At 45.0% G+C, this 19,830-nt stretch overlaps 1 protein-coding gene across 1 annotated transcript in view; it reads left to right on the top strand.

The window, feature by feature from the left end:
- Positions 1-18,813, top strand: part of LOC143110275 (heparan sulfate glucosamine 3-O-sulfotransferase 5) — a 44,734-nt gene extending 25,921 nt beyond the window's left edge. The window contains exons 2-3 of the mRNA XM_076273167.1: positions 16,671-16,812; positions 17,068-18,813. Of these exons, the coding sequence (XP_076129282.1) occupies positions 16,706-16,812; positions 17,068-18,001 (1,041 nt within the window). The 5' untranslated portion in view covers positions 16,671-16,705 and the 3' untranslated portion in view covers positions 18,002-18,813. The remainder of the gene's footprint in view (positions 1-16,670; positions 16,813-17,067) is intronic.
- The last annotated feature ends 1,017 nt before the right edge of the window (positions 18,814-19,830 follow it).

Below are 19,830 nucleotides of genomic sequence, written 5' to 3'. Positions count from 1 at the left end.
AATTTGACCATGGTTTTTAACCACTCATACTAATCTCTAGAGTGAGGTCTATGAAACAAGGATTTAAATGACACCACGTTAGTTTTGAGAATAAATCAGTTCTTCCTCCTGCTGTTGACCTGAGTTGAGGCTGAGGCGAAGCAGCACATTGTGCCTAATGGCAGTGACGGTGAAATCGACATCATTAATACTGCTTGCACATTCATTAGATGCAGCGTCGGCGGCGTCTGAAGGACAGTGGGATAATGATGGCCCGGCCGTTCCTGACGTGTTTATGATCCTCCTCTGCTGAACTGGAGAGGCGGAAATGAGAGGGAAATCGCCACGACCGCGCTGCGGAGTCGGTGACGAGACCCGGGCCACAGGCGCTCGGCGTTCACCTCTCTGCCATGCTCCATCTTGGCCTTTCATTAAAAGTTCCGCCTCGCAAGTTTTCACAGCAACTTGCTGACACCCCAAAACCCATTTCACCCATAATAATAATAAAAAATGCGATAAACTTCACTATCTTACCTACTCATTAGCAGTGTCTACAAATAAATGACCGCTCACAATGTCGCCCCCTAGCACTCCAATGCTACTGACAGTAATTGAACTATTACCACTGATATTATGCAAATGCTTCCCGCAGACATTAAGCCGAAAGGGTCCGATTCCTCCTATCAAATGGTGTGCTGTTGTGGCCCAAATGTTTCCACAGAAACTATCAAAGCTGGCACACACACACACACACACACACACACATACACACATACACACACACACACACACACACACACACACACACACACACACACACACACACACATACATACACGCTTTCACCTTCAGGCTCTGCAATATTTCATCCTAGCACAATAGAAGATATTGTAAGGCCGGCTTATTTATGGATCGACGCCGTTCCCTTTTAGCTTGCAGGGCAGAGCTCTTGCCATGCTCTAATGAGGCAGAAGACAAGCTGAAATCAATAGCTGCTCTCGGCGCAAAGCAATGGGAGCCCGAGCAGCTCTGCTCCCAATAATTAAGTGTATTTCACCATGTAGAACGGCAGACTGGTTAAAGGTTGGAGAAGCAGAGAATTACTCTGTACGTGCCCTCCACAAGGGAAGATGTCTCTCATCGGTGAACAAATCTTACTTCTCATACTAATGCAGCGGTCAGAGGCCATTCTACCTGTCTACTGGTGTCCACACAAGCATCGACTTCAATACTTTATTACACATATATTTTTAGAATGCAATCAGTATTACACAGTTCTGTTTGATTGACCGTGTATTGCTAAAAGAGTATAAAACAAATAGAGTTTAATGGTGAATGTTGTGCAAAGTTAGTATGTAGCATTTCTGGAGACATTATAGAAATATGTACAGGTTTCTTTCTTTAGCCTACACCACTGCCCTGTCCTCATTCCCATTGCATTGCTCTGTGCTGCACAGCTGTTTCATAAGCATGCTGCATGTTTCAGTTTCATGACGTAGGAAAGGGCTCTCACTGCCTCCCTACTGCTGACTAATTCAAGATAAGCTGAACAATACCTCTTCATCTCCAGTAATTAGAGAATCACTTAAGTCCCCCATGAACTACGGGGGTTAGCCTTACCCTTTAAGGGGGAAATGACTCTCATTCAGTGGTGAGTTTCACACTCACTGACGAGTAGTTGTTTTGCACAATGGCCGTAGAGAAACAGTCTTATGAAATATATAAAAGGCACCATTTCACCAGTCATATTGCAGCCCCTAAAGAATGGATCTCAATAAAAGAAACGTGTCTCTGCTTAGCGTTTGCTGCTGCAGGTTACTAACATGTCGCTATAGCAACTAAGGCAGGTTTTTACCGGAATGTACAAAGGAATCTCGGCACTGGAAAAGTAAACTAAAGTTCTTAAGTCCTCTGACAAACACTAACCACCTCCCAGCACTCACTCCAGCCACTCAAAATGACCAGTCCCACCCAAGCTCATGTGGTCAATGATCAGCCTGTAATCACCATCCTCAGTCGAGAGTAAGCTCGCTAGCATCATAAATTTCCAAAGAGTGGCAATGAAAGCCAGGCTGAGGCAATATTCAGGGCTATTGCTTCAGGCAATGTGGCTTTATGGTATGGTGTTGGGTGCAAGGCAAGCCAGTGGCGTTGGGCCGTAATTGAAGTTGATATTAGAAGACAGGGGCAATGTGTAAGTCACCAGGGAACGAGAGGGGGGTCAGTGGTGGCGTCCACGGCGCAACGGCCCAAATGACACGCTGCTGTAACCACGCTCACCTTCCCTGTGTAGCCTACATGATAAAGTGCTGCCGCCAGGGTACACAGTGGCAAATGAGATAAATAAAGCCGTGCCCTTCAAGCAAGTCTCTGCCTTCAATAGATTGGCATAATTGCATTGAGTTTAGAGGTTATCGCCCTCATTTTCCTTCAGGGGCGTGTGCCTGAGGAGGTCACGGACCAAAGCATAACAGGGAACCGCCATTCTGACTGAATGCACACTGCACATAATGCCATATTGTTGCATTCAGCCTACTTTCAGTGCCGGTTTTTATTTGATTAAGAAATGATTAAGATTTTTATTAAGTGACCTTTGACAGAAAAATGGCTTGATTTTTAGATCTCCGACGAATGCTTTGTAAAAAGAGTGCCGAGTGGACTTGAGACTGCCCGTGGTCTGATTCCAATAATCAAAGGGATTCAAGGCCCTCCAGAGAATTTTCTCGGTAGCATTTCCAGAGTCTTCCACATATCCACTAATGAGGTGTGCATCTGTGAGGTGGACAGAATCCATCATGTACCAGAGCTTATACAAGTTATTTGAGTTCAACTGAAAATACAAGTTGCATACATCCATAAGGCAGGCAGTATAGCAAAATAATTTTTAAATTCAGCGAGGTTATAGTGTGTGCATGGAGACAGGGATAAAGAATGGACATAATTAAAGGCCACCATCTGCGCTCATGAAATGTCACCATTCACTAAATAGGATCTTCTTGTGGGACTGGCAAAAACTGTTAAGCAGTAACAGCAATGGCAGCAGAGATGTTCAGCGGAAATTGTCTATATGATGAAGTGAACCTGTTACATTTGGGCTTTAAGTGCCCGGAAGAAGGACTCCTTTGTCAAATTGCATTAAACATTCATTTGTTAAAATAAATGAAATGTTTCTGAGTAATTGTCCATTTCCTGGGTTCTTATATGTAGGACATTAGCATGTGAGGGATTGCTTACATTATTAATTCAGAGTCCATCAGATGAGCTGAATCCAACCAAGGGCTCCATGTATCCTGTCACAGAGGCTATTAAATGAAGTCCACCCAAAATTGATTTGTTTTGACCATCAAATAAGAAAAAAGTACCTTCCTTACACCCCCTGATTTTAATTTTGCCTGAGATTAATGAGGAGAATAACTAAATTGAGCCATTTTATCCTCACCTTAAAAATGAACCAAACCCCATTATTTCAATACATCTAATGACCAGCCTACTAAAGGCCCAAAGGCCACTTTTGGAAATGTCATTTCTCCCTTTGTCCCATTAGTGCTGGGATGTGCTCCTGGCAGCTGACTAGGGGATGGGAGGGGAGTTGTATTTATGCCTCACGTCAATGATTTGATTTGAACCCATCCAACGATCATCATCCAGTAAGTGGTTGAGATCATGTATGGGGCAAATGCATGAGCCACCCCGCAGCACAGAAGGTGGATGGGTTGGTGAGTTGGCAGGTTGGGGGGGGTGGGGGGGGGGCTGGATCATCCAGCCTACAGAATCCATTATTCATGGCCCATGTACTCTGCACAGACTTCATTTGGTGTAACAAGGCTTTTCGCTTCCATCTGCTTCTGGCTCCCTAGTGCAGTCTCTCTCTCTCTCTGTGAAATCACTAGCTTTCCCCTCACTAATGTGGCCATATCAATTATTAATTGTAATAAGTGGCATGGCCCAGTCAGATGTTTTATGGCCCTTTCTCCCTGACATCCATGTAAAAGCACACATCTGACTGCTATGGCCAGAGTGGGTGGCTAACAGGGCAGGCTAGAGCCCTGCTGTTGTGGGGGACGGAGCTGGTCTGGTGGTTATCTCACAGTTGCCATATGCTGCATGTACTGTGGAGGGTCAACATGTGTACAAAAGATCAGGAATACCAGAAAGCGCTGTTTATATGCATGCCTTTGGCCAAGGGAAAAAGTGAAAAGAGAGGTCAAGCCATTCTGCTAGCCTACAGTATAATGGAAAACATGGACAAGCCCATCTCTCTTGCAGAAGCCTCTTGCAGAAGCCTATCAGAAATCATCTGCTTCCCAGCGGGTCCTTAATGGCTTCTCTGAGGCTATTGTTGCGAGTCCACTCTGTGGTGTCCATCTGCAGGGTAAAGAAACTGCCGTAAGATTTGATTGCAGAGGAATCCACCTCTCTGTTTTATAAATAATGGTCTTAAAATGTACTCCTCTCTGTGTTTAAGGAATAAAACTCCCCAAGATTAATGATGTTCATACGTAGCAGGTCTCTGGTCACCAGTGTGCTAGTGGCAGAGGACAGAGGAATTGCTGCATAGGTTGAGTCACCCATTAAGAATGGGAGGCACATAGAGGTTAATGAGTGAGTTACTGCCACCTGCATTATGCTTAGGTTGTGTGATATTTCATTTTAGAAAAAAATATATACCCTTTAGCCATTTTTCAAAGAAATGTTTAATTACTGTAGAGAAATGGTCTGGTAATGGAGCTCGGACTTGAACTTCCCAGCTATACATCACCAATTGTTCTGTTTCTTCTCTACAACTAAGTGAACATTCGAAACCTCAGGATGGTGCGCCTGAACAAAGCGTAGTCTCAAGTGCTAAAAGAACAGAGTGAATATTTCATTAGTGCTTATGTGTATAGAAACACAAAGTCGGTGTTTGGCATGAATAATTAAAACGGCACCAGTGTTTAATGCATTCATATTTGGAGTAGGGGCCAGTGGGAGTAGCCTCCTGAGACTCTCCTGTGGAGAGTGTTATTGTCTGAGGGACGCCCTGGCCAATGACACTATTAGCGGGGACTTTCTCTGGGTTCCATGAAGTGTCCTACAACTGTGTACAATAAACACTCCATTAGTCTCCAGTGCCTCCGTCCTGAGGCTCCACATTAGCGCTTAGCTGCATGCTGGACAATTAGCAGAGAAGAGCAGCCCAGTGAGGGCTTTAAATCATTTCACAGGTGAATACATTTTCTTGATTAAATACTTTTTCTACTCTGTTCTTTGTATCCCTCTGTTCTTCTCCCTCCATTCGTTTCCCTTCTGTCTCCGTGGCATGTCTTTTTTCAGTTCCCATCCAAATTGAGTGTTGCCAGTTGTTTGTCTGTCTCGACAGCATTGAAAAGCGCATCTCTTCAGACTAAACATGAGACGCAGGTCGCGGGGGTTGAGGACACTTCATAGACACGAGCTATTTGTCCATTAACGGCCTTTGTATCGAAGCTTTATAGGTTCTTTCAGAGAGCCCTGGGAGTGTCCCCACTCCTCTGGACAATGCTCCATCACCACTCCACACTGCCAGAGCTGTGGCCCTGTTTATGCGTCCAGCTGGGCTGTGTGGAGGCGAGGAGAGGCGCGGCGTGCCTTGCAGACAGACAGGGAGCGGCAGCGGGCAGCGGCAGGGTTTATATGATAGCATTCTCTATTATGCGCTGCTTTGCCTTGACCAGACAACCACTCTCGAGCTGCACCACTCAGGGAAAGCAATGCTGCACTCTTTAACAAGAAACCAATTGAGTGCAAATTTCAGCAGATCCATGATGGCCTCATTGTCACTATATATGGGCCTTCCTTGGCGGGAGGGAACTGCGCTTTGTGTGTGCCATCTTCCTTTGTCCATTTCCATTTAGATACCCTATTATAACACCGCACTCCTCTGAAGCCCAAGGCCCATCGATCCCACTTTGATTAAATGCGATCGTCTCTCCACATCCAAATGGAAAAGTGTCTAACACCTTATTGATTTGACGTGCTTGACGCTGGCTCTGTACTGTAAATGACACGTGTGTTAGGGCAGTAATGCACAGGCTGCAGTTGGTGTGTGTGTGTGTGTGTGTGTGTGTGTGTGTGTGTGTGTGTGTGTGTGTGTGGTGGGGGTGGATGTCACCAGGGGTGGTCGCCACTATGTTTTGCGGTTTTGGGGGAAATGGTTAAGCATGTTGATAAGGGCTTCCTGCTGAGGTGCGCTGTTTGCTGACAAGGCAAAGCAACAATGGAAATCCTAGGCAGCAGGCGTGCTCTGTGGAGGGGAGCAGAGGATCAAATATTAAACACATACAAGGGGTTCTTCATATGAGAACGTCAGAACCCTCACTGGGAATCACAATGAGACTCATCCGGATCAACACACAGGGACCTGCTATGGGAGGGACACACCAACACACTTCAGACAAGGCTGGGGAATGGCGTGTATGTGTGTGTGTGTGTGTGTAACATTATTGTGTAAGACTAGTCAGAGTGTTAGCTGGCACTTGAGCATGAGAGGGAAGAAATGAGAGTTGCAATTGGTTCTTCATTAATTATTCATTATATGTAATATACTATACACATATATAAATATATCTATGTATACTGTATGTGGAGATTAAAATGGCATCTGACGATTTGTTATAACATGTCTCCAGAGAAAAGTAACAACTCTAATTGTTTGCTGTTGTGTGACTTGTCACTAGCAGCTGTAAACAGACTTGACAAAAAAAGAACTAGAATATTGAGTGAGACTTGCAAGCCATCTGAGAGAAAATGTCTTCCTTTAGCCATCTGAGAGAGAATTGGGCCTGTCGGAGGCCCCTTTACATGTGTGTTAGCTTAAGAGTGTAAGCTTAAGAGTGATCAAGGCCTGTCAGGCCCTCGGGTACGGGCTGCTCTGCACTTCAATGGCAGCTGCGACGCTGTGGGCAGGAAAGAGATGTGCTGATCCTCCACTAGACTGAGATCTGTCAGACACCCTGTCAGCCTACCCCCACCCACACTTTTCCTACACACACACACGTTTCATACACACATACACACACACACACACACACACACACACACACACACATACACCACACACATACACACACACACACACACACACACACACACACACATACACCACACACATACTCTCACACACACACACACACACACACACACACACACACACACACACACACACACACACACACACACACACAAAACACCCTGCTGAACCCTGATACTGATTCCTGTCATGGATGCATTAGTCAGCATTAACCCATGCGCCACTTTCCTTCCCAACTCGTCCCCAAGGAGCTTTAGAAGTCAAGCTCTGAGCAGGCCGAGATCGCTCAGCTGTTTCAAATGGAACTGCCATTTCGCCAATGTCTTTTCCCCGACATGTGGGACTTTTGGTTCTCTCGATGCTTCCATTAGCACCAGATCAAAATGTTATCTCATTCTGCTTTTGCCACTCCGGTTTGATCAGTGAGTGGAACGCGGGCTGATTTCTCTGCCCTTTGTTCCTTTAGTGCTGTGCCATGAGGTAATGCCCCTCTACTTGCTGATTAGCAAAAAATATATGCTACTCTGCTGACAGCAACAAATAAATGGCATGGAGGACAATGGGGGCATTGTGGCTCCTTTACACCCCCACACACACCCTCACACTACTGACATTTACACTCTATAGTTTTTGCCAGTCCAGGCTTACTGTATTAGAGATGTTATCCTGTCCGATCTGCCCTACTGTCATGTCTGGCTGGCACTGTGGAGAAATGGAACCTGAGTGACGGTGCCTCTACCCACAGCCGTGACTTTCCCATCGCCTCAAACGGGCACAGACCGCTGTTGCCGTGACTTTCCCATCGCCTCAAACGGGCACAGACCGCTGTTGCCGTGACTTTCCCTTCGCCTCAAACGGGCACAGACCGATGTTGCCATGTCTTTCCCATCGCCTCAAACGGGCACAGACCGCTGTTGCCATGACTTTCCCATCGCCTCAAACGGGCACAGACCGATGTTGCCGTGTCTTTCCCATCGCCTCAAACGGGCACAGACCGCTGGTGCGATTAAGCTGCCACTGCCAGGGACAGAGCCGTCGGATGGTAATGGGATGGAATGTGCCAGAATAAAAAACAGCAGGCGGCCGGCCGCCCCCGGGAGGCAGGAGGGCTCCGCACGTGTCTCCTCTGGTGGCTGCCCAGTGCCAGCCCAGTGCAGCGCTTCACCGAGCACAGCCGCCTACACGCCAACACACACGCCGCTCCTGCCCAGCAGAACCCCTCCCCACCACCACAGCAACAACAACCGCCTCCATCACTCTAGTGTGGAGAGACAAGGTGGTTGGGGCGGGGTGGGGGGGGCTGTCGGTTTGTGTGTTTGTGTTAGTGTGTGTTGGGGCGGGGTGGGAGGGTTGTCAGTCTGTGTGTGTGTTAGTGTGTGTTGGGGCGGGATGGGGGGGCTGTCGGTTTGTTTGTGTGTGTTAGTTAGTGTGTGTTGGGACGGGGCGGGGGGGGGGGGGGGGGGGGCGTGTCGGTCTGTGTGCGTTGGGGCAGGGTGGGGGGGCTGTCGGTCTGTGTGTGTGTAAGTGTGTGTTGGGGTGGGATGGGGGGGCTGTCGGTTTGTGTGTGTTAGTGTGTGTTGGGGTGGGGTGAGGGGGGGGTTGTGTGAGGGTGCATTGGTGCAGAGGGTTTGGTTGTTAGGACAGCACACTGTCCCCCTGGAGGAGGGAGGAGTCTGCAGCTGTTACGCAGGGAACACAGCTGCTCCAGAGCCCCAGCACACAGCAGGTGTTTCTGCCTGATGTAGCTCAGCTCCCCCCCTCCACCACACACACACACACACACACACACACGCACACACACACACACACACACACACACACACGCACACACACACACACACACACACACACACACACACACACACACACACATGTCGGTGATAGGCAGCCGGAGCAGCGCTGCAGTGCCGCCGTGGCATCACGTGTCCACCGCTCTCACAAGTCCCATTAGTGCACTTAACTGTAAAGGTAAAACAGGCCTGCCCGCTTAATCAAGTTAGCTGTCAGTGGCCGTGATGATGCAGCCTGGGTTGTGCTGAGAGGAGACAGGGCAGCCAGGAAAAACAACATGGCCGCCAAGCAGATGCCAGGATGACAGCATCAACCAGAAGCAGGCGTTGTTGTTTTGTTTGTTTTGTTTCATTTCATAGGAGGGTTATGAAAGAGGAGCTTAATTAAAGGTAGCTCTCTGGTGGCCTAAACTGTGTAAATAGCATGCTATTTCCCATGGGCATGGGGGAGCCTGAGGGAGAAAGAGAGAGAGAAAGAGAGAGAGAGAGAGAGAGAAGGGGGGGGGGGTATCAAAGTCAGTATTGAAATTTATGTTGGAGCAATTACAGTGTGCTACAGGGAGCAGTCATGTAGTCCCATAAATATGTCTCCAGCAGTGCCTTTATATATGTTCAGGCTGACCAAGATAAACTCAGCCACTGGCTTTATACATTATACATATGTTAGTGTATTGGTGTAATAGTGCCATGCTATCTTTAGGTAGAGTAGCCATATCAGGATATGGTGGGGTGGGGTAGGGTCTGGAGAAATACCTTGTATTAAGAAAGCCTGTGCAGTTTTCATTTGCCTGGAGGATCTCTCTCTCCCTTTCTCTCTCTCTCTCTCTCTCTCTTTCTGTCTCTCCTCTGGCCGGTGAGTTTATTGCATCGCAGCTTCATCTTATTTGTAGCCTCAAGGTCGCACTGCAGTCAGCAGTAAAGCAGATATTGTCTTTTGAGTTCAGTGCCGGCATGCTGTTTATTATTGTGCTCAGTACTTTGTTTCCTTCCACATGTCAGCTCTTTGTGCAGTATATGTGTGACTGGACGTGTGTGTGTGTCTGTGTGTGTGTGTGTGTGTGTGTGTGTGTGTGTGTGTGTGTGTGTGTGTGTGTGTGTGTGTGTGTGTGTGTGTGCGCGTGTGCGTGTGTGTGTGTGTGTGTGTGTGTGTGTGTGTGTGTGTGTGTGTGTTTTGTGTGCCTATTAGTGTAGGTTTTCTCTCTGTGTTTAATTTGCTTAGCTATAATATGGGTCGGTTGACAGCTAATTTGAGGCGGAGAGGGAGAGCTGGCATTCATAGTGCTCAGCTGGACTAATTGAGCTGGACTGTAAAGCTGGGAGGTCAGCACAGTTCAGAGTGACAGGGAGATGAGCAGAACCAGCCACAGAAACCGGACTGCTATATCTCAGCCGCTCCACCTGGAGCATGAGCACCCAAAGGGGGGCTTTGCTGTTATTAGTTGTGTCTCTTCTAAAACGTCCCCAGAGATTGCCTCCAAACAATGCTACGCATTTCACTTTGATAAGAAAACTTCTGTGTTCCAAATGTGGCATTGTGTGTCTCAAAGTGTACTACAAAAGATGTCTTACTGTCTGGAAAGTCTGGCTGGCTTGTCTGATGTTCAGATTTGAAAATCCTTTACTGTAGTATCGTAGACAATGAAGATACTAGAAAAACATAGGATTGAAAATCAGCAAGGACAATGAAAATCACCCACTCATATGTCACAGCACAGGATGTCATGAGTTCATGAAAATGATAGCATTAGGCATTAGGCAGCTCTCAGTTAGAGTAGAGACAGGCTTGTTGTGGAGGAGTGGGAAGGCTTCTGGCAGCAGCTGGGGACCGATACTCAGATGAAGGCTGGACAAAGGAGCAGCCACAGACGGCAATAAATAATGTAGGTGTAATATCAGCAAATGGATGTGGCCGAGGAGGGGGGGGGGGGCGTGTGGGGGGAGGGCATGGGTACAGGCTCACAAGGACTCAATGAAAGGATATTACGACCAAACATTTTTTTTACTTCATCCTTTCTTCATCCTCTTTCTCCTCCTCTTCTTCTTCTGCTTCTTTTCTTCTTCCTCGTTGTAGTATAGTTGTAGTATAGTTATAGTTGTAGTGTAGTTGTAGTAGTAGTGGTAGTAGTAGCAGCAGCAGCAGTAGTAGTAATTGATTGTAGTTGATTTAATTACTCTGATGCTTTGTGCATGCAGTTTACTGTCCTGTGCTGACATGATGGAAGATTGCAGGGGTGGTCCGCCATAGTTAGGCAGTCAGCTCCTGTAAACTTCACAGCATTTATTAGTTGTCATATTAAAGAGGAAATACCATAAAGCAAATGTGCCATAACAATTCTATTATGGAAATCCTCCAGAATAGGTTGCTCGGTGTTGACAGAGACACTGGCCAAAGTACAGTTTGCGTCTTTTTACACCACTTTCTCATGTCTCTATCAGCGAAGCCAATTACCCTGTCAGACATGCTCTTTAAGGCCAAACATAAATCCACTCCTTCAGGGAAAACAGTCATTTCCGACACCTAGCTTTTCTGAAGGAGCCACAGAGGAATGCTTTCATGCTAATGATCCCGCGGACGACGCCCTGATGCTGTGATTTGTGGTTATGCACTGCAATGTACAAGCAGTCACAAAGCAAGGCCATATGAGATGTGGGGCGATGGGAAAGGTATTAAGATCGCAATCAGCCCAGAGCCCACTGGCTTTGAACAATTCGAGGCAGAGGAGAGAAATATGGCTCTCCTTCCTCTCTGTGGTGTAGTTCCACATGCCCCACGTCCCTCCCCCGCCATACAAATGGGCTTATTCATCCTGAGCTTGGAGAGCAGCACAGATAAGGAGGCATCCATACCCTCAGATGGATTGTTTGGATCATTCTAGAACAAATCCGGTGGATTAATTTATCTTGCTGCTTATGCCCACCTCTTCCAATCCAGACAGTACTCAAGGTGTTGATTTTTTTTATACACACTTCCTTTATTCTCGTTTTCCCTCCGTAATGGATCGTCCCTGAGCTTTGGGGTGGCAGTGCGTGAGCTTTGGGATGGCAGTGCGTGAGCTTTGGGATGGCAGTGCGTGAGCTTTGGGATGGCAGTGCGACAGTGTTAGTGTGTGTCCCAGGGCCCCAGCTGTCGGGGCCAGCCAGGTCCAAGGCGTCCAGTTCTGTGTGTCTTCCCCCTGCCCAGACCCCCCTGGGGAGCGGACGAGCTGGAGTGGCCGCTGTGGCCTCCCGTAGCTGCAGGAGCGCACGCACGCACGCACGCACGCACGCACGCACGCACACACGCACGTGGGACACGTTCAGCACTGCACAGCTCCAGCCTGAGCCAACAGCACAGAGCTGCTGATCTATTTTTACTCTCCGTGACTGCAGCCTGATGCGCTGAGAGTTACAACAGCAACAAAACTGGCATAATTAGTGGAGGGCCGCATGTACTATAATGAGTAAACAAGATGTTGTGTGGTATCATTGATAATTATCATATGCAAATCTCATGGAATCCTATTTCAACCGTCTATTTTCAGACCTGCGAGGGCCTGGGGGGTTAGAAAAGTTGCTTTGTATTACAAATATCCCATCGCTCAGTGAAACTCAGGGAAGATTTTGAGCATGATTTAATCTACAATACGCCGTGTTGCCTTTAGGAAGAACACGTTTAATGGGCAGAAATAACTATGGGATTGATTGAGAAACAGTGACAAAGCACATGCTTAGTAATGTTGCAAGCAGACACAGAGGAAGTGTTGATTATTTGTGTACTCTTTAATAATTCCTGTGAAGAGATGCACCATGGTGGTTATGTACACACATTCCTTTTGAAAAACATTAATTATATTGCGGCTCTTCACATTTTATTTGTGAAGGTCATACAGCCAATTGTAACTGTAATCATACGCATCTGCAGTTGTAAGCAATAGATTATTCACTATATGTAGTGTTGGTGGATTGGTTGATAAATGCAGTGGTTCATTTTGCTGTTTGCATTTTGTCTTCTCCTGATATCTTGTGACTCCTTTCTGAAATAATTGCCTTGCCCCCTATTGTTTCAAATGACTAGTTGCTTTCTCCATTCTAACACCTTGTTTTTCTGGCTTTTAAACAGAATGCATTTTATTAATTAAACCAGTGAAGATGAAGATGGCTCTGTTCGATGCATTGATCATCGTAGATCACTGAAACTTATCGTAGAGTAAAGCCTCTGATGAGTGACAACTCATTCAGACATGTAAGGGCATCTGCTGAAACAGTGAGACAAATTCAGCAGTACTCAAAAGCTCTACTGCTGAGAACTGAAATATTTAAATAAGTTATTATGGATATCCAGAGCTTTGATGTGAGACGGCCAGGAGAAACTGTCAGATTAATTTCACAAAGGCTTGTCTGCCTTCATGTTAACGCCTTTAGTCTTTCAACAATGAAACCTGCATATTGACATAAAATGCACGGAGTGGTTTGATGAAAACTTTGTAATGATGCATTTTTCAGTCCTGACTCCAAATCTATTCCCATAATTCTGTTCTCAGTTATTTCAAGAGTTGTAAGATTTATCTGATTTTTTTGTTCTCTGCCAGGCATACTAATTTTGAATACTGTACATAGACACACCCTGAGCTGTCTTTGTCTGCAAAACTGACGTGCTAGGATATCACCTACCAGGAACAGCGCTTCTAACACCTTGATGGAAAGATTTGAGTTTCAGTGTAAATTTCCAGGTGAAATGATGGCTCGGATCCACTGGCAAGAGCCAGTGGAATGGCAAGTTATAAAAAAACAAGCTCAGCAGTTTCAATTTAGAGGTGACCCACCAGTTACAACTGCATTTTTTTTAATCCACTCTTCTGTCCATCATGTTATGGGCAGTTGGTGCCTATAGACAGTGAAGAAAGACTCTGACCATGTATTTGAAACCCAGTTGTGAGCACAGTCAGTGCAAGACTCACTAAAGCCCTCAGATTTGTGTTGGCACTCAATACACAATACATATACAATTCCATTACAATATACGTCAGACATTTTCCTGATTCCATTATGATAAATATTGTCTTGAGAAGACCCACCCAGTTTGTCTTGGTTGTGCAGACACCGCCACACCAACATGGGGATGATTAGGTATTGGGCAAACTCTCACTCTCCAACCCTGGAACTGAATTGCCTCCGGGAGAAAATGCTGTATTTTCACAATGTTGTGTGAGATTCTTGCTCGTTAGAGAAAAACAGTTTCCTGAACTGAACTGAACATCCTTCAGATAATACAACAGTGACAATGCTGTTTGTGAAGCTGAGGTAAAATTTTAGGTTAGTGTCACTATTTTTAGATAAAAGAGTGACAGACATTCTACTTCAACTGCGTTTTAACAAAATGCATTTGAAAAATAAGGTAGTGTACAATGCTATTATTACAGAACAGGGAGTCTGTCATGAGAGACATTTGAAAGTGCTCAAAATATCCCCAGCTGTTGATGGGGAGCACAGAGAGAGTGTCTAGAAATATATTTAATTGGCTGTCTTCCTCTGCATTTATTTAAAGTGAAGGCTCTGTCAATCGTTTTTACCTTGAATATTGTGCAATACGAGTGGATCGCAGCACTGGAGAAGAAGCTCAAAGACGTAGCAGAGAACTAGGTTCTGAAAGGTTATATTTATTGATCCAGATGATGTCCATGTCTACACAATGATGGTGCACCAAGCCATTGTGGGTGCAGGGAAACAATGTCAGAGCTCCTTGGAAAGCACTTTATTGCTTGTTCACGAGACCCTGTTTCAACCACAGTGCTATGAATAGAGTCTCTCTAAAGGACTCTAAATGACTACCCAGTCTCACAGAGATGCTTTTTGTAATGAAAAAACATTTCATTTCCAAATGGGAAATTGCAAACAAGGAATGGCTACAGGATAAATGGTTTTATATTCCCCTATTGTTACGGGGGACTGATAAAAACTGAAATAGCTTTCATACTCTTGTCTCAATAGCCACTGTAGAAATGGTATTCTTTATTCTTCTGGGTTACAAGCCAATTCAAAGATCCGTTTCCACAGGACTATAAGATATTGTGTTAGCCATGCCAGTACAGTGTTTGAAATGACATTAGCCATCTGCTGTAGCTTTTATTCAGTTTGGTCTGGTTTTTAAAAAATCACATTTGAACAGATCATGGTGTGAGAGTAATGGAATGTTCTTTGGCTGGAGCATCAAGAAGGAAACACTTCCAGTGGTCTTAAACTGACACGCTTCTGAAGGTTTAGGACAGGGACATTTTTCCTGCCACATGGAAAATGGTGCTGCTGGTGGCCATGACTATCTCTCATGGCCTGCTCACAGCTGTGAGACACCCCACTGGTGACTGCCTTGCCATTCTACGCACTTGTCAAAACTATTGGGATAATTATTACCAGTGTGTCTTTGTGTGTTTATGTGCATCTGTGAATGCCTAAGAATGGGGATATGATATTCCATACCATTCCATTCCATACTAAATCTTTTATAAAAAAAATGTGTTTACATCACTACCTATATATGAAAAGCCCATGCATGTCTAACTGCTAAATCCCCCTGCTCTCTATATGTGTATTTGCATGTTTGGGTAGGCTAGAGAGAAAGCTGGAGAGCAATATGAAATCATGATCTACATTGTCCAGGGGAAGGTTTGCTAAGAGTGCTTTTTGAATGATAAAACACTGCCCCCTGTTGGCTGATCCAATTACAATTACAATCCAAAATGTGTGTGTGTGTGTGTGTGTGTGTGTGTGTGTGTCTCATGTTTCATGCAGAAGGTCAGTGGAGTCAGGGACATGACATATATAGTAATCAGCTTCTGCATGTAAATGGCCGTGAGAGATACGTGCTTTAGCAAATCATTAATGATGATCAGACTGTGTTAGCAACAACACAGAGTTGTCTCTAATGATTGGCCTCTGAACAGCACAGGGAGAGAATCATGATGCAACTCAAGGGCACACCAGAATTGGGATGTGTGACTTATGTAGATATGGTATAATTATAATAGAAACTCTAAAACACTTCATTGAAGTCAAACAGCTGCCCAAATATACATATCAAAGACAACATCCTATGCAGTTCAGACATACGCACTCACAGAGAGGCCATTTTCTTCAAAGACAGCAAATGGTATGTCAAGGAACATTTTTTTGTGGTGTCACAAAGTAGCTCATTCCCTCATTGCACTAATGTGAGGGCTGATGTGAACTAATGGGATAATACAATTACTATTGCCATTAAGTTCTCATTTCCTAAATGGTTTGTTTTGGGCATTACTAATTCAGCGAAGCAAACAAATGCAACATGTCCTCAACAACAAAAAAATGGATCCTTTGTTATGCTGCTCCTTCTCCTGAGATATTGCTAAATGCTAAATTATCCTTATGTTGTGAATAGTTCAGTAGTCACAGGGGGGAAATAATAATAATGTTCCTACGCCCTGTCAAAATCGGCACATAAGCTCTGACAGACTATTCTGTCTTGGAGATTTAAAAAAAAAAAGCAACTCAAAAATGTGACTCTCAGTTCTATAGATTGTGTCCTCCAGATTGAATGTTGACAAAATGAGAATGATGCCATCAACAGCCCCCCCTGGGGGGAATGGCACACCACTCTTTCCATCAAATCAACTCCCCGCGCCGATGAGAATAAATAAATAAATAAATAAATAAAGTGGAGGGTAAATAAATGGTGGGAGGAAGTGCGGGGTGTCCGTGCTCTAATGCCTGTGCAGCACTTTGCAGCTCCCGCACCACGTGGCTTAATCACTTGTAAGACTTGATTGAGTGTGCGTTAATAAACATTACGCTGTCTCTTTGCCTCCGAGTGATTAGTGGTTTATGTGCTCTGCTCTCCCCAGGCTGAAGACGCAGTCCTGAAGATTGATGGAGGGCCATGCTATTCAAACAGCAGGTGTTGCTTAGACAGAAACTCTTCGTGCTGGGCAGCCTTGCTATTGGGAGTCTCCTCTATCTAGTGGCCAGGGTTGGGACCTTGGATAGGTCAGTGGTACTGCTGCACATGTGACGCCTTGAGAATGCAAAATTAACATTTTAAATGGCATGTGCAAGCCATGCATGAACATCAGCAACAATATATGCTCAATGAATTATTCATTTTCAATTGTACAATTAAGATTTCAACACTTTTGTACTAATTGCACATAGCAGGAAATGTGTACAATTCATTCTAATGTGTGGCTTATTGAATTTCTTATTCACATATGAATGTTTGTCTTTCAAATGTCTTCTATGTAGGCTACAGCCAATTTGCCCCATTGAGAATAGACTGGCCCCTCCTGGCCTTGCAGACCAGATCTCCTTAAGGACCCTGCAGTACAAGCGCAGCCTGCTCCACGAGCTCCGCAAAGGAAATGCCACCAAGGAGCAGATCCGCCTGCACAACCTGGTGCAGCAGCTGCCCAGAGCCATCATCATTGGGGTGCGCAAAGGGGGCACAAGGGCCCTGCTGGAGATGCTCAACCTGCATCCGGCCGTGGTCAAGGCCTCCCAGGAGATCCACTTCTTCGACAATGACCAGAACTACGCCCGTGGCATCGACTGGTACCGGGGAAAGATGCCCTTTTCTTTCCCCCACCAGATCACCATTGAGAAGAGCCCAGCCTATTTCATCACCGAGGAGGTTCCCGAGCGCATCTTCAAGATGAACTCCTCCATCAAGCTGCTAATCATCGTGCGGGAGCCCACCACACGCGCCGTGTCTGACTACACACAGGTGCTGGAGGGCAAAGAGCGCAAGAACAAGACTTACCACAAGTTCGAGAAGCTGGCCATCGACACCAACACCTGCGAGGTGAACACCAAGTACAAAGCGGTGCGGACCAGCATCTACACAAAGCACCTGGAGCGCTGGCTGAAGTACTTCCCCGTGGAGCAGTTCCACATCGTGGACGGGGACCGGCTGATCACCGACCCGCTGCCAGAGCTGCAGCTGGTGGAGCGCTTCCTCAACCTGCCCTCCCGCATCAGCCAGTACAACCTGTACTTTAACGCCACGCGTGGATTCTACTGCCTGCGGTTTAACATTGTCTTCAGTAAGTGCCTGGCAGGCAGCAAGGGACGCACTCACCCAGAGGTGGACCCTGCGGTGGTGGCCAAACTAAGGAAGTTCTTCCACCCGTTCAATCAGAAGTTTTACCAGATCACAGGCAGGACTTTCAGCTGGCCCTGAGGAGACTCCTTGGTGGAAGCACTGCCACTCAAAAATACTGATATTTAAATGAAGCACTTTTCTTGAATTTGAAACTTAAGGCAAACAAAAAATGTGACCAAATATGTAATTGACTACATGTTTTTTGTCTGTAAAAGTAAGCCAATGGAAAAAAAAAAGATTTTTGAAAATGTGTGTTAAAATGTTCAGTTATTCCTGTTGATGCAAGCTCTACAGTTGCCCACTGTACAGTAATCAATATGTTCACTGCTAACCTGTATGGACCCCGGCATTAACTGTAGACATTGAGATTATTTGTGAAATGGCCATATGACCATATGGAAGGATCCCACACTTTCTATAGTGAAATGTAAGCACCATTCTACACACCATAAATGCTATGTTGTTGGGGTAAAATGCACCTCTGAATGTGGAACTGATGCATTACAAAAGTATGTGTCCCTTCCCTGTGTTCCCCTACTTTTGTATGTAATAAAGAGGACATTGTCAAGGAACCAAGGCTCAGATAATGTTATAGGAGATTCATTCTTTTCCGTATGAAATTATGCAGGTGCTATTTTCTTCTGTTAAAAACAATGCAGTTACAGTTCATGGTGTAGTGTTAGTGTCTTATATTTTGAGCATGTCCTCAAATTAAACTATGCACCTCTTTACTTTTAATCAACAGCCATCCAGTGATTGTATCCATTCTGTAACCTAATGTGAGTGGAAGTGTAGGATTTGCTTAAAAGAGCAAATATTTTACACCAATGTTGTATTCCTGATAAGAGAAGATATGTGAATTATCAGTGAAGCATTTAATATGTACAATATAGTGGTCAAACAGACTTAAGTTATTTTTGTTTTCATTTGTTTTTATATGCTTACAGAAAATCAAAGTGTTTTATTTTATTTAAACAAAACCTGTGGTTCATTATAAGTAACTGATTATTCACATTTACAAGTACATACCACTGTATAATAAATGTTTCATTCTGTGACAGAAGGATTTAATTAAAATAACTTTAAAACATCCTTGCATGTTTTTTTGTTTTTTTTACCACAACACTCACATGTACAAACAACCACATCTTTAATATGGACCATTTGACAGTGCTGTATACTTATGAAGATATACCTTGGTTTAAAAACAGCATGGGATGTGTTTTTTATTCTTTGATAGTTTAAACAGCGAGCAATGGCTGCAGGTTCATGGGCAGTGTTCTCTTACATCACTTGGGGCTGGTAGGCCTGGAAATGCGGGGCAGAGGTGGTAGACAGCCTAATCTCAGTGAATGATGGCACTCCTCGCTGTGCCGTTAGATGAGACCATCTATAAATGGGGGCTGCAAAGCAGTAAATAAGAACTCACTTTGTGGAGCAGAGCGAACCCAAGAACTGACTTCAGACCTATTCACTGACAAAAATGTAAAGATCAACGTAACCCTGGGATTTATAAATGATACATTACGGACATACTGATTTTCTTATCGTAGTGGACATGAACAGTGCATTGGGGGTGATTAAAAACCTTTTGAGAATGCTGATGTGTAAACTACAGATAAATAAATAAATAATAAAATAAAAAAACAATAACCGTGACATGAAATGCATATCCCTATCATATCATTTCAGGAAACCTTTTGAAAAAGGCATTGCAATTTTACATGGGAATTACTTTATCTCTTGGCCAGTGAAGCAATGACCTGCAATGTTTGTTGTGTCTTGTTGCCTAATGCCCCACATGCAGGCGAATGAACACGAACAATTTTAATTAATCACTGCAGACAGGAAAGTAATTAACCTGTTTCACACAACTGTCTAGTGCGGATCTCTAATCTATCATTGTT

The sequence above is a fragment of the Alosa pseudoharengus genome, unplaced genomic scaffold (genome assembly GCF_046254945.1).
Source record: "Alosa pseudoharengus isolate Yale_2024_CS ecotype anadromous, Long Island Sound unplaced genomic scaffold, YU_APseudo_1.1 YU_APseudo_1.1_scf_7, whole genome shotgun sequence".
Lineage (NCBI taxonomy): Eukaryota > Metazoa > Chordata > Actinopteri > Clupeiformes > Clupeidae > Alosa > Alosa pseudoharengus.
Note: the sequence above shows the minus strand (reverse complement) of the source record. Positions and strands in the feature narration are given on the sequence as shown.